Source organism: Sinocyclocheilus anshuiensis, unplaced genomic scaffold (genome assembly GCF_001515605.1).
Source record: "Sinocyclocheilus anshuiensis isolate Anshui unplaced genomic scaffold, SAMN03320099.WGS_v1.1 scaffold121, whole genome shotgun sequence".
Lineage (NCBI taxonomy): Eukaryota > Metazoa > Chordata > Actinopteri > Cypriniformes > Cyprinidae > Sinocyclocheilus > Sinocyclocheilus anshuiensis.
In genome coordinates, this window is record NW_015539856.1 from 587791 (window position 1) to 602097 (window position 14307).

General features: G+C 36.0%; 1 protein-coding gene across 1 annotated transcript in view; it reads right to left on the bottom strand.

Annotated features, from left to right (window-relative positions):
* The window catches only part of LOC107684854 (sodium bicarbonate transporter-like protein 11), a 28120-nt gene extending 14056 nt beyond the window's left edge, over positions 1–14064 (bottom strand). Inside the window, exons 1-13 of the mRNA XM_016481226.1 lie at positions 14016–14064; positions 13199–13315; positions 12621–12664; positions 11381–11600; positions 11128–11209; positions 9704–9827; positions 9287–9490; positions 7814–7898; positions 7592–7717; positions 4823–4936; positions 4599–4731; positions 3033–3106; positions 482–704 (exon numbers count right to left, since the gene is read on the bottom strand). Of these exons, the coding sequence (XP_016336712.1) occupies positions 482–704; positions 3033–3106; positions 4599–4731; positions 4823–4936; positions 7592–7717; positions 7814–7898; positions 9287–9490; positions 9704–9827; positions 11128–11209; positions 11381–11600; positions 12621–12664; positions 13199–13315; positions 14016–14019 (1550 nt within the window). The 5' untranslated portion in view covers positions 14020–14064. The remainder of the gene's footprint in view (positions 1–481; positions 705–3032; positions 3107–4598; positions 4732–4822; positions 4937–7591; positions 7718–7813; positions 7899–9286; positions 9491–9703; positions 9828–11127; positions 11210–11380; positions 11601–12620; positions 12665–13198; positions 13316–14015) is intronic.
* Between the last annotated feature and the right edge of the window lie 243 nt (positions 14065–14307).

Sequence of the window (14307 nt, forward strand, 5' to 3'; positions counted from 1 at the left end):
ACACACATACAGCATATATTTTGAAAATATTTACATGTATTTAAATGTATATATTTATATTCATATAATTTATATCATATATAAATATATTTAATATATCAACATAACATATTTTTCTTAAATATATACATGCATGTGTTTGTATTTATATATACATAATAAATATACACAGTACAAACTCATATATTATGTAAACAAAAACTTTTATTTTGGATGTGATTAATCGCGATTAATCATTTGACAGCACTATTAAAAATACAGAATTGTGAGATAAAAGTCACTATTACCTTTTTTTTTTTTATTCAGTGGTGGAAGCAGGCTTTCGCAGTAACATGACCATGATTAACTGTTTTATTTCCTCTCTGTGAAGCTAAGTCATTCTGTATTACTTGAAACCAATTTAGTTTAAATGAAGTATGTTAGATCAGATGACCAAGCATTAGCAACTAATGCTGATTACAGTAAACCAGCCTATAATGACCTTCTCTTGATGAGGAAGAGGGCATAGCCCAGCCACAGTGTTCCCAGCATCAGCAGCAGGCAGAGAATAGGGCGCTCCCTGGTGCACAGAACCATTGTTGCAGGCAGTGAGATGCCTCCGTTCTCTGTTCCGTTCACTCCCTGATGAAGTATCACACCCAGACCATGCAGTTCCTCTGTGCTTCCGTTGACTAGTGTAAGGCCATGATAATATTTATGAAATACTGAGAGAAAAGAGAGATATAGTGGACAGCAATTAAGTGAATCATAAATACATTTTTTTTTTTCTAAAAAGACTAGTGCACCCAGAAACAACAAATTGGTCATAATTTCCAAATGTGGGTTTTCCAAATGCATTAGATTTTTCTGAAACATAAAAAGAGATCTTAGGCAGAATGTTCATGCTGCTCTTTTCCATTCAATGAAAGTGAATGGAAACAGGGGCTCTTCTGAAGCAATAATAATACCAAAATGTAAGTTACCCTATTATAGGGGTGTGCAATAATTATCATCTGCGATAATATCATAATCATAATAGTTGTTTTAGTGATATGTGAGCTGACATTATGGAGTATGTCACTTTTGTTTGCAAAAAACAAACAAAAACACGTCTTGAGAGTCTAAAAGCATTCACTGTGTGATAAAGCATATCAGAATGCAGTTAATATGCCCCTATAAGTCAAGATATGAAAGCAAAAATATCCCTGTATGGGTTTTTTGTTTTGTATATTTGTATGTATATTTACATAGTTAAGTAATATCACACAAACAACATTACTGTGTGAGTGTGATTGCAAATGTGATATTAATTTTATACAACAGTTCAACAAACAAGAAGCTAATATTGAGTGAGTTACATTTTGGACACAATATTGTCTGTTTTTTTCTGTTTTGACAATGAAAATAGCTCCAATCAAAGCCGGAGCAGAACATTTGTGCATCTAAGAGCAACACTGCGGTGTTTCGTTTCCGAATGAATCTGTTTTTTAATTAATCATTAATCAAGTCAATGATTCAATGATCCATTCATAAAGTCAGCCAGTTGCTTCATTTCTAAATGAATCAGCCGTTTTGAACTAATAATCTGAATGAATGAATCAATTAATAATTAATTAAGACAGGGACGGTTTTAGTGTCATATTTATTTATTCATCACTGGCCTAAACCAGCCATGGTACCAACACAAAAACACACTCAGCAGAATATTGTTTAATTATCCCTATCGAAAAATCACAATAAATATATATATATATACTGTGTATATATATAATTTTTTTGCCAATTTCGCACATGTGTGACCCCCCTACCCTATTATTTGCTGAAAACAAGTAATACGGGTAACTTTTATGTTACTCTATGTATCTTTTTATTATTTTTGGAATTTAGCAGCCCCAGTTTCGATTTACTTTCACTGAATAGAGCTGGAAAAGAGCTGCTTGAACATTTTGCTTTAAAGGGGTCATATGATGCGATTTCAAGTTTTCCTTTCTCTTTGGAGTGTTACAAGCTGATTGTGCATAGATAAGATCCCTGAAGGAGAGAGAGAGAGAGAGACAGCGTCACAGCACAGTGGAGTGAGCTTTCTTAACCGTGGCTTGTGTACTGCAAACACATACCAGCATCATCACTGTGTCTGTCACGCGACTCTGTTCCCCTTTAGGGCTTGAACTGATGGTAAAACTAATGACATTATTTACTGTCTTTACATTTATTTTGAAAGATGAAGCTCGCGATTATTGTAAGGGGCATTACATTTCCGACGAGTGCTTGCGGTGTTCGGCCAATCACAATGCATTGGGTCAGCTGGCCAATCAGAGCAGACTGCGCTTGTCGGAAGGAGGGACTTTGTAGAAAACGAAGTGTTTGAGAGAGGCGGGGCATAGAGGACCTACAATAATGTACAGTATTTGAAAAATAATGTGTTTTTTGAACATTAAAGCATGTCAACATATTCTGTTACACCAAATAATGATCTTTAAAAAAGCATCATATGACCCCTTTAAACGACTCTTTTTATGTTCCATGGAATGGGATAAAATTACAGGTTTGGAATGCCATGATGGGAAGCACATGACAAATAAAAAAATAATTGGGTACAGTATTGTTTTAAAGGGATAGCTCACCAAAAAAAATTTTAATTGTGTCATAATTTACTCATCCTCATGCCATTCTATATTTTGAGAAATGTGCCCATGTTATTTTTCTTTGTCCAAAACGGTTTGGCTACCAACATTCTATAAAATATCTTCTTTTGTGTTCCAGAGAACAAAGTACGTTGATTTGAACAACATGAGGGAGAGTAAATGATGACATAATTTCCATTTTTGGGTGAACTATCCCTTTAAACCACACCGAAATATCATCAACAATATTCTTACATCAAAATGCATCAAGACATTTACATTCTCTCCCCATTTCTTTCTCACTCAAACCTCCCTGTTGTTAAATCATCATTAATGATTTATTTCTGAGATATTACAAGCCTGCTCTAGTTTGGATATTAGTTTCAGCAACGCCTGTGGTCCTTTTACATGTCAGAGCTCTGAACTTACTCTTTATGGTGCCTTTCAAAGCGTCGCCCACAAAGGCAATGGAGATGAACAAAGCTATCACTTCTTCTGTGGAGCTGAGAGGACACATAGCACACAGTGAACAACTCATCTTTACTTTTATCAAAGCAACAGAGCACAAACCAAGACATAACAACAAAATCAAGGCACGCCACAAACAGAGATTACCACACACACGACAGGACAGCACATTTTTATGATGGATGTTTATGCTACAGAGAGAGGCCATAGCAGAGGAATCTGAGTTATATCAGAATGTGGTGTCTGCCTGAGGAGATTTCATACATCAGTAAAAGACAACTAGATTGTTACATTTTCTCAAGCAAAAGAGTGAGGTGCATGTTTGTGTAAAACTCCACCACAATTCTAGGGTGTTGTGGGTGGTTGTCAGCAAGTTGTTTCGGTGCTTTAAGCGGGCTTTAGCTTTGCTTTGCAATTACTAGGGTGTTCTAGGTGGTTGCTACCTGGTTACTAGATGGTTGCATACTGACCGAAAACATTGAAAAATCATCCCCAAGTCTTTATAATATTCTGATCTCAAGATATCGTAAATCTGATTGTTTAGAAAAGTAATAACATACTTCAACAATTCACATTTCTTGTGTTTTTATCATGTCTATAGTGCAAATGGTGCAGAACAAGTTTTGGGGTTTGTGATATGAACAATATAACATTGATATGTACATCAGAGGCATGTGATCAATTAAGGACAAAAAAGGAGAATATATAGTTTGTCATATATATATATTTATAGCACTTCAGCTGTTTCAGGACACATTCTGTTGTTTTTACGGAACCCATTTAGATAGTAAAAACAATGATGATAAATAATAATAATAATCATAATTCAAAATATTATTTTCTTTTATTAAATTATAAAATTTCAATAATGGTATTATACTGTAAAATAAAAATCAGTATTTAATGAAAATAATAATACTAATAATGGCAATACTCATTTTATTTTACACTGCAGTAAAATTACAATAACTTCAATAATTAATCTTGATTTCTTTGCTTCAACTGTTAAGTTGAAGCAGAACACAAAGAGATTGTAGAGCTTTTTTGACAACAAATTAATAATTGATTCCCATCACAATTTGGAAAGATATCATGTCATATCTTGTGTTTTTAAATGCAATCCAAACTTTGTGTGGAGAAGCATTTAATGTAATCCAAGCTGCTTTGAGACGCTAAAAAACAGAGGATCATGTGTAAAAAAACCTCAGAGTTCTGCGTTTCTCACTGTGATGCATGCAGCGCGGCAGACTATATACTTAAATAATTAAATTGAAGCCTTTGTGATTCAATAAACGCAAAAAGCCATATCATATTTCATTTGCAGTTTGTTTAGTAATTGTTCAAGGTCATTTTGTGATTTCAGTCTTCAAACAGTCCCTCATCTCTTACCACCATACAATTTTTTTTTTCTATTTATCTAATTCATGTTGGTCATACTGTACGTCTCAGGTCGGAAGATATAAAAGTCCATATAAATAAGAAAAATCACATTCCTGGCAGATAAACACATGGTACTACTCCACTGACCGTTTGAAGAGCTTCATAAACAGGCTGACATTGAAGATGCCTCCCAGTATGAGGAACAGACTGTTCCAGAGGCCGATGCAGGCGTAAAAAGCTGGAAAATCGAGGTCGTAGTCATCGCAGATGCCTCTGATTACTGCAGTATACAAACAAAAGAGAGAAAACAACTGTAAAGGCCTCTGAGAGAGACGGTCAGCTCAACTTTCTTTATAAGAAAGATACAGCACCGCTGATGAAGATGGCTAGAGGTGCAGTGGTGAGAGGAATGACCAGTGGAGAGCCAGCAAAAAGAGAGTAAATCACTCCTCCAATGCACTGACCAATTATAGTCTTCTGTACATCTGCAAAGAAAAAGTCAAATGAAGTAGTCAAATAAACAGGAAACACTCTTAAAAATAAAGGTTCTTTACTGGCATCGATGGTTCCATGAAGAACCTTTAAAGGGATAGTTCACCCAAAATTAAAATTCTGTCATTAATTACTCACCCTCATGTCGTTCCAAACTCGTAAGACCTTCGTTCATCTTCGGAACGCAAATTAAGATATTTTTTATGAAATCCGAGAACTCTCTGACCCTGCATAGACAGCAAGGATCCTAACACGATCAAGGCTCAGAAACGTAGCAAGGAGATCTTTAAAATAGTCCATGTGACATCAGTTGTTCAACTGTAATTTTACGAAGCTACGAGAATACTTTTTGTGTGCAAAAGTAAACAAAAATAACAACTTTATTCAACAATTCGTCTCCTCCGCGTCATTGCACAATTTTGGAGAGTATCACATTGTAGGGTATCAGACCGAATCAGACAATCTAAGATTTAGTCAAAAACACAGTTGAAACACGAGGAGCCGAATTCCACAGAGGCCCAAGACACAGGATGTTCATAAATCAGATCCTGGCGCCACAAGCCTGAACCAACTAGCAGCTTTGAGTAGCTCACAGCATTTAAACAAAAGAACACTTATTGACAATTCCAAGGAGATTGTCAATTTTGTAATCAAGTAATCAAGATTAATGGTCAAAAGAGATGCACAGCGTGACCGTCACATGGAAACCAGTGATAGCAATCACGAGCTCTTTGGATTGGCTTCCCCCACCTCGACGACAGAGAACAGACTGAAATTCCTATAAACAACCTACGTTGTTTACATTGTTTGCACTTTGATCTGAACATAAACAACGTATCTCCGTACATACGTTGTCTTTTGCGCACAAAAAGTATTCTCGTAGCTTCGTAAAATTACAGTTGAACCAATGATGTCACATGGATTAAGAGCTCTCAGATTTCATCAAAAATATCTTAATTTGCATTCCGAAGATGAACGAAGGTCTTACGAGTTTGGAAAGACATGAGGGTGAGTAATTCATGACAGAATTTTTGGGTGAACCATTCCTTTAAATAAAGGTTCCGAAAGGGTGTTTTCAAAGCAATGTCATAGAAGAGCCATTTTTGGTTCCTCAAAGAACCTTTCAGAGATCAGTTCCCAGAGGAACCATATTTTTCTCAGAACACAGGCAAAGAAGAAGCAGAAACAAGCAGATGGATATGTAAAATAATGTGATAATCAAACATTAACAGCATATAAATCAAAACTGCCTAACGTTACCAAATGAAATGTCGACAGTCACAGGAAGTGGTTTAGGACTGAGAAGCTTAGGAGGTGTTGATGAAGTGATCCACTCCATCTATGTTTTGATCATCGACCTAAATCCCATCTAGACGTAGTCTTTGACAAAAACACGATTTTCTCAGCTTTTTTGTTCAACTTCTTTTTTTTTTTATGAAACTTACCCACAATCAAATATTGATTTAAAAATAAAATAAAGAAAACATGAAACTAGAATAAAATGGTTTGTTTTGTACGCAGAGGCTCTAGTTCTTTGCTTTGACACACTGCATGTTCAGATATTTATACAGCAAAACATTCTGGGGGCCATGAAACTTCTGCAAATGATCAAAAATGTTGGCGGTGGCTGGCAACTTAAAAAATAAATAAATAAATAATGCTGACAGGGAAAGAGTTAGAAATCTGAAGAAGCTTTTTCCACTATAAAGAACCTTTTGTGCAATGGAAAGTTTAAATGGATGTGAAAGGTTATTGATTGAACCATTGATGCCAATGAAGAACCTTTATTTTTAAAAGTGTAAAATTTTACATTCCACAAAATTTCTTTATAGTGGAAAAGGTTCTTTGGATTGTTCAAATGTTTAACCGTCTGGACATCTTCAGTCATTTTTGACAGAAAATCATCGGATTGAGATGACACTTGGCGACACTTGGCTATGTGAGCACACAAAAAAATCATGGACATGATTTGGATATGTTAAAGGGTCGAAAATTTTAAAAAATAACACTCGTTACTGTAGCAGACAAAAATGACAGCAGAAAAAAATCTTAAAAAGGTATCTTAAAATCCCCTCAGAATTTTAAATAACCAAATATATTATTGAACAAAAATATACATTACATTTACATTGATTTTCCTGAGTTACATTTCAAGGCTTCGGTCACTTTTGACCACAAAGCTACCAAGTGTAACCCAAAAATGAATTTTTTATAGTGTAAAAAGGCCCTTCAGATTTTTTAAATATTGTTCACACTAGGCAAAAAAATTATTCTTCTAGGAACTGTTCTCTGAAATGTTCTTTAGAGAACCAAAAATGTTTCTTCTATTTCATCACTGTGAAAACCACCTTTTGCCATCTTTATTTTTAAAATTGTACCAAGAAAAATGGAAAAATTAAAAAGAAAATGGTTCTTTTTAGAACTGTTCACTAAAAAGGAACCCAAAGAGGAACCCAAAATAGTTCTATGGCATTAAAAAAAATCTTTTGGAACCTTTATTTTCAAGAGTGTAGTTGGTGTGTTTCTGGTCCAAGGTCCAAGACCAAGACCAAGATGCTCTACCAATGTAGTCCAGCTGATCATCCAGCTAGGCCAGCTATAACCAGCTAACGACTATAAATGATTAACTTTATAATTTGAGCACAGACCTATCTCTCCTCGCGTGCTCTCGTCATTCAGAGAGCCGAACGCAATGGCCGGCAGCAGGATGGCGATGTAGAGGAAGATGGCTGTGGTGGTGTACTTCAGCAAAGATCTGTTAGCGTCCAGAATCCCTGGAGAGAGAAGCCACACAGCAGCAAACACCTCAGCCCAAGCAACAGAGAGATTTCTGTTATTTCTAGTACAAGTGAAGTCAACCAGAGACTCGCCATCTGTGAAGTCCGACAGGTACAACGGAAGCCTGCGGCACAGGTCTTCATAAATGCCACGACCTGCTCGGAGGAAATCTTTTACCTGGGCACAAAAGGAAAAAAGAAAAAATATGCTGATAATGTTTTTCAAATACATAAACACAGAGCTCATCAAATCCTAAGTGCATAAACATGCAAACCTTAACAAAAAAATGTGTTGTTGTAAAATATCACAAGATGGAAAATTGTTATTTATTTGTGATCCAGATGCCAGATCCAGAATGCGCTTGAAATGTTCTATCTCTTATTATGCAGTAGGAAAAGAAATATAATGGAAAATCTGTTCTTGAATCTCTGAAATAATTACATTATAGGGAATGTGTGAATAATCCTAGTGACAGAATACAACGAACACTTACTACAAAGAGGGTAAGCTGTGAAACGTGAAAATTGAGGCATTTTTCAAGAAACCAACCAATGGTTAGTAAAAGGAGATGCTTATTTATTTTTGAAAAACGTCTTATGCTAATCAAGGCTGCATTTATTTGATCAAATATACAATAAAAAACAGAAATTGTGTGACATATTATTATAATTTAAAATAACTGTTTTCTATTTCAATATATTGTAAACTTATCGAAGCTGCATTTTCAGCATCATTACTGCAGTATTCAGATAATTTCAAGAAGTTTTATGATTTTAACTGTTGGGTACAATTATGATGGTCAACATTTCTAACGGGGAAGAGAAAAAAAATCTGCCATTATGTCCCCACCAATGTCAAAATCAAACCTACCCCCATGAAGCACTGTATATGTCGAAAGAGAAACACATTCGGTGATTTATTAAGTGAATGTAACATTTTGAGATAGTAACCGGATGTGTGTCAGTATATTCGGTTCGTGCATTTGGTCTTAAAGAGACAGCAGCCTATAAATACCTGCTGCTGTCTGCGTCATTAATGCTAATCAAACAACAAAATACAGCTTTAACAAAGAGTAATCTGTATTTAATTTATACACTATAGTCTTATTTTACACTTATTAGATTTCTGTACCTGAATACTACTGTTACTGACTTTATTTGTAATGTTGTTATACTGTATTCATCTATGCTAGTAATTTGTGTATTTGCTATTATTTTATTACTGACTTTTCAGTTGTCTTTAATGATGTTTATGAACTTTAATATTTAGGCCAGTAGTTTTTGCTGTGGTATCAAAGTACTTAAAGTGTTCCTTAAGTAATAAATGAAAAGCACATTTTTTTTATTCGATAAATTATCCAATCTGAGACTCAAAAATGGTAAAATGATGAGTTTTGTGATGGGTTGCACCACTAGTGCAGCATAATGTTAGGGTGGTGTGTGTATATGTGAAGAGTGCACTTCACGGCCCACAGAGAAAACCCAACATTAAGTTAACTGGCAGACTGAGCAGATAATTGGTTTGCCAAGTCATTTGCATGCCCCGAGGCTCTCTTGGCTCCAGACCTTGAGTGGTTTGTTGCTGTGTGGGTCGGTCTCTTTCTCCAGCGAGGGCTTCTGGATGGCAGTGGAGAGCCGTTGCCTTTGAATCACCAGCTCCTGCTTGAAGTCCTCCTGGGTCTTCGTTTCCAGGAGTTTCTGTCTAAACGAGATGTCTGAGAACAAGGTGGCAAACGTGCGTCCGAGCTCTATGGCGGTCTTTGTGCTTTTCTGCAGGGTACGGAAAAGGAAAATTACAATAGAGGCTTAAATAGATCTGAGATGCTATAAGTAACACTACAGATTAAAAAAAAAAAAACCCTGAAGACTTCAAGTGTAAAAATTGACACGGTTTGAAACAATTGCAAATTAGCACACAGCAGTGATAATACAAATGTGTGTTTTTGTCACTCTAGGTGATGATAGGTGAAAGGAGCGGCTTACTGTGCGAGGCGGTGCCAGGATGAGGATAACATAGCGAACCTCGCAGCAGTTCACACCCCAGTTCTGCGGCCGCTCCAGACGCGAAACACAGACGCAGCGTCTCTGAAGACTCTTCACGTTACAGCTGAATACAGAAGGGCACACACGTTTCATCAGACATATATATGATTAAATGTAAATAAATGATTAAATAGACAGATAGATAGGCTGGGCTGATCAGATTTGATATTTAGTTAATATCTGCATCAGCCAATAAATGTGCCTGCTTGATTGCTTCTAGTAAGTAAGTAAGTAAGTAAGTAAAATTGTGTAAAATAAATAATTGTGTACATCTCAGTTGCTATTTCCTAACATAAATAGGGTGCATAATATAAACTGGCAGCAGAAAGTTTGTAAAAAGATTTTTTTTTTCAAATTCTCACCAAGGATGCATTTATTGATCAAATATACAGAAATATAAACACAGAAACAATGTGAAATATTATACAATTTAAAAAAGCTGTTTTCTATGTGAATATATTGTAAAATGTAATTTATTCCTGTGATGCGCAGCTGTATTTTCAGCATCATTACTGCAGTCTTCAGTGTCACATGATCTTCAGAAATCATTCTAATATGCTGATTTGCTGCTCAAGACACATTTCTGATTATCATCAATGTTGAAAACAGTTTTTGCTGCTTAATATTTTTGCTTTGGATGCTTTGATGAATAGAAATAGACATTTGTTTTACATTATAAATGTCTTTTCTGTCACTTTTGATTGATTTAATGGCATCCTTGCTGAATAAAAATATGAATAGCTTTTTCATTTGTTTTTCTTTTTTCTTTTTTTGCACTTACCATAAACTTGTGAATGGTAACGCATCATAAATATATTAAGAAGCTGTTTTCAACATTGCTAAAAATAAGAAATGTTTCTTGACTGGAGTAATAATGCTGAAAATTCACATTTTCCATAACGGGAATAAATTACATTTTAAAATATATTCAAACAGAATCAGTTATTTTAAATTGTATCAATAATTCACAATATTACAATTTTTACTGTATTCTTTATATCTAATAAACCAGCCTTGGTGAGCAGAAGAGAATGCTTATTAAAAAGCATTTAAAAAACGTAATTATTGCAAACTTTTGTAAATTTGCAAATAAAAATGTACATTTACTGTATATGCACAAAGTGCAATTATTATTTTAATGGTAGCACCATAAAGATACATACAAGTATGTAAATGCTTTAACATTGCACTATATGCATGTATATTATAGGCTTAAAATGTAACAGGGTCCCTGGTCAGAAAGAGATATTAGATATTTACAGTATGCTCTACTGGAAAAAAACATACAGGTGGACTACATATGGCTATGGTTCAAAAATAGACTTAGATATATATGTATGTTTTTATGTTTAAGGTCTACATACAGCACACAGAGCCAGGACTGCTGGTAGCGAACTCCAGTGGCTGTCGCTGTCACTCCCTGAATGGTCTCGGTCAACAAGTGAACTTCAACAGAGAGAGAGAGAGAGAGAGAGAGAACACAGTAAAACACATTCCCTGTTTTTTTTTAAAGAAAGGTCTTCCATTAAGCTCATCCTCTGAGGGTTTGCCCTGGATTTCTGGACTTCTAGAATATAGATGACCTGTGGCCCTTGGGGCAGGTGGCCCGCTGCTCACCGTTGGCCTCCTGTCCTCCGGCGTCTGTGAACAGAGCACTCATGACCTCCTCCGCATTGCAGCTCCCCTGGCCGTCCGTGGCCACATGCTCCAGCATTCTGCGCAGCACTTCATCCAGGGAGGCCGCCCTCTCGTCCAGCAGGATGCTGGCCTGGGCCAAAAACCCATCCAGATCCCGGTGAGCTCTCACCTCCTCCTGGAAATCCACCAGCTTCACATACTGCAGCAAGAAAGAAGAGCTCTAAAGGGGTCGCTTGGCAACGAAGCCTGTTTATCAATGATTATTTGAATCTGGTTCTTTTTAATCAAGCATTTAAACCAATTCTCAAAGCATTTGCATTACATTTACACACACTTTTATTCAAAGCGAACCCCTTGGCATTGCTCACAGAAACATATAGTGTATTTGTATGTTTGTAACATTACTAGATATTTATTTTACTGGACCACTGAGTGATTCTGAATCAGTGAATACATTTTTTTGAAACAAAACTTGCCCAAACAAACCAATTAACTGAAATAAATGACCCATTATTAATGGTATTGTTTGTGGCTTGCATATTGAATATGCAAAGCTATAAACACGTGCAATACAACATTATAATATTATATGAATGAATATAATTGTTTTAAAATACTAAGATCATTTAAAATAACTGGAATTGTTCATTTTTAGTAAAATAATATTTTTAATGAAAAAGTTATTTTTATTGTAAAAAAATGTTTTATACTACACTACACTTTTTAACACAACCAATCGGAAGTTTGGAATAAGTAGGATTTTTAATGTTTTTTAAAAGAAGTCTCTTCTGCTGTGTTTACTTAATAAAAAATACAGTAAAAACTTTAATATTGTGCAAATTAGAATGATTTCTGAAGGATCATGTGACACTGAAGACTGGACTAATGATGCTAAAAAAATCAGCTTTACCATCATAAATAGCTGAAATTTTAAAATATATTTAAATAGAAAAGTTATTTTAATCTTTTTTTTTTCAAAGTTATTGTAATATTATTCTACATTATTACTGTTTTTTATTGTATTATTGCATGCATCCTTGATGAGCATATAAGACTTCTTTCAAAAACAGTAAAAAATCGGAATTAGAAGTGTACATTTATAATGTTTATGAATTCCATCTCATAACTTTAGACCATAAAAATGAGGAAGCCCAGCCATAAATGCATCAATTAAACAACGGATGTAAGTGATGAAAGAGCCTTAGTAAGAAAGGCTTACTCTTCTTGATGTATGCAGAAGGCCAAATCCTGAAGCATCAGCATCTATTCATAGGAGGAAAAGAGGGGAAAAAGTGATAAATTGTTAAAATCCTTGTGCTGTTACATGGATACATGAGTTTGAAGGACAGACCACTGAGCCAGGCCTCCCAGAAGATGTGTTTTCCTTCATTATCTCAGAGCCCTCTGTATTATGTCTCGCTGGTTATAAATAGTTAAAGAGTCTCCAAGTCTGCACGTTAGAAGTGCATTGTGCTCCCTGAACCCTGACACCGCACGGTCACTTAGGAATAAGACCTGGCACAGCCTGCTTCCCCAATGCTGTAAACACATCAGCCCAAATATGAAAACAATACTGATTGTTTTTAAGGCCCGAAGTGAACACAGAGAATTTCTGCTGCAGACAGACGAGACTGCCGGGATCCGTCTATACCTCGGGCAACAATCACAATGATTTTTTGAGATTTTTGAAGTACTCTCAAAGAGAATCTCATCTGAGCCACCCACCCACACACACACACACACATGCACATCACACACAGATCCAAAGCAGCGCTCAGATGCATCACACGCTCTGACCTGAGATGCTCGGCTGAACGTTCGTCTCGTAGTGACTTCTATCCGTCGGGACGGCGAGCGTGTCTCGTTTCCTCCGGCTCTCTTCTCCGCTGTCCTCTGTTTCGGCGTCTCGCAGCTCTGAGACATCAACATGTCACAATAGAGCTCCTTAAGTAGGCCTTTCTTAGCTTTAAGATGATTATTATAATCTCATTTCCCTGCCTAACTGGGTCTGACGTGATCTTTTGCAGCTGGTAGATGAAATATAGCACCGTGCATTTATATATGGAGGCTGAGAGGTGCTCACTTCCTTTTCAATGAATCATGCTCGTTTTCATCTCGAGCGTAGAAATATTTAACTCTATTTATGGCGTGACTTCAGATGCATCCCCCCTCAAAAAATATATGCACCATCTGTTAAAGCCACACAATGCACCCATGGCCTCATAAAAGAAAAACCTGCACAAAACCATGCACACGGAGCAATATAACCATAGCCATCCCAATAAATTCTTTCATTGCATGGAAGAGTATAATCATGACATGACTACATGAGGAATAAACTGAGGTTGCAGCTGTTGGGGTGATGCGCTGTGAAGTCAGTTTATTTGCCGTCTGCAGTTTTGATGCTCTTTACTGTGCATTACGGTGAATTTGAGATGGTTATATTTAATAAATTCACGATCATATGATCAAGACGTTTTCTCTTACAGTATTTCACACGTCGGATCTCACCCTCAGCCTTCGTAAACCTGTTTTGTTTGTCTGCCAGTTAACAGAGAGCTCGCTAACGGAACTTGGCATGGTAAATCTTATTTAAATAATGTTTGGTTCTCACCCATCCTTTGGAACGGGTGGCCATTTCTTGTCTGTCCAGGTGATGAAGCATCTGTGGAAGAAACGGGTCTTAATTCATCAACTAAACATTGTCATGCAAATGCATTTCTACATATATTTCAAGGTGTGTAAATGTGAAATTAATTTCAGTAGTCAGAAGAGGAATTACGACAACATCAAATTTTAAATAAAGGAGTAAAAAGTACTGGGCTGGTACTACTATGGTTTTTGGACATGTAATATGATGCTATCATGGTTTTACTTGATGGCGGATCTCACAAAAGACGTCAAGA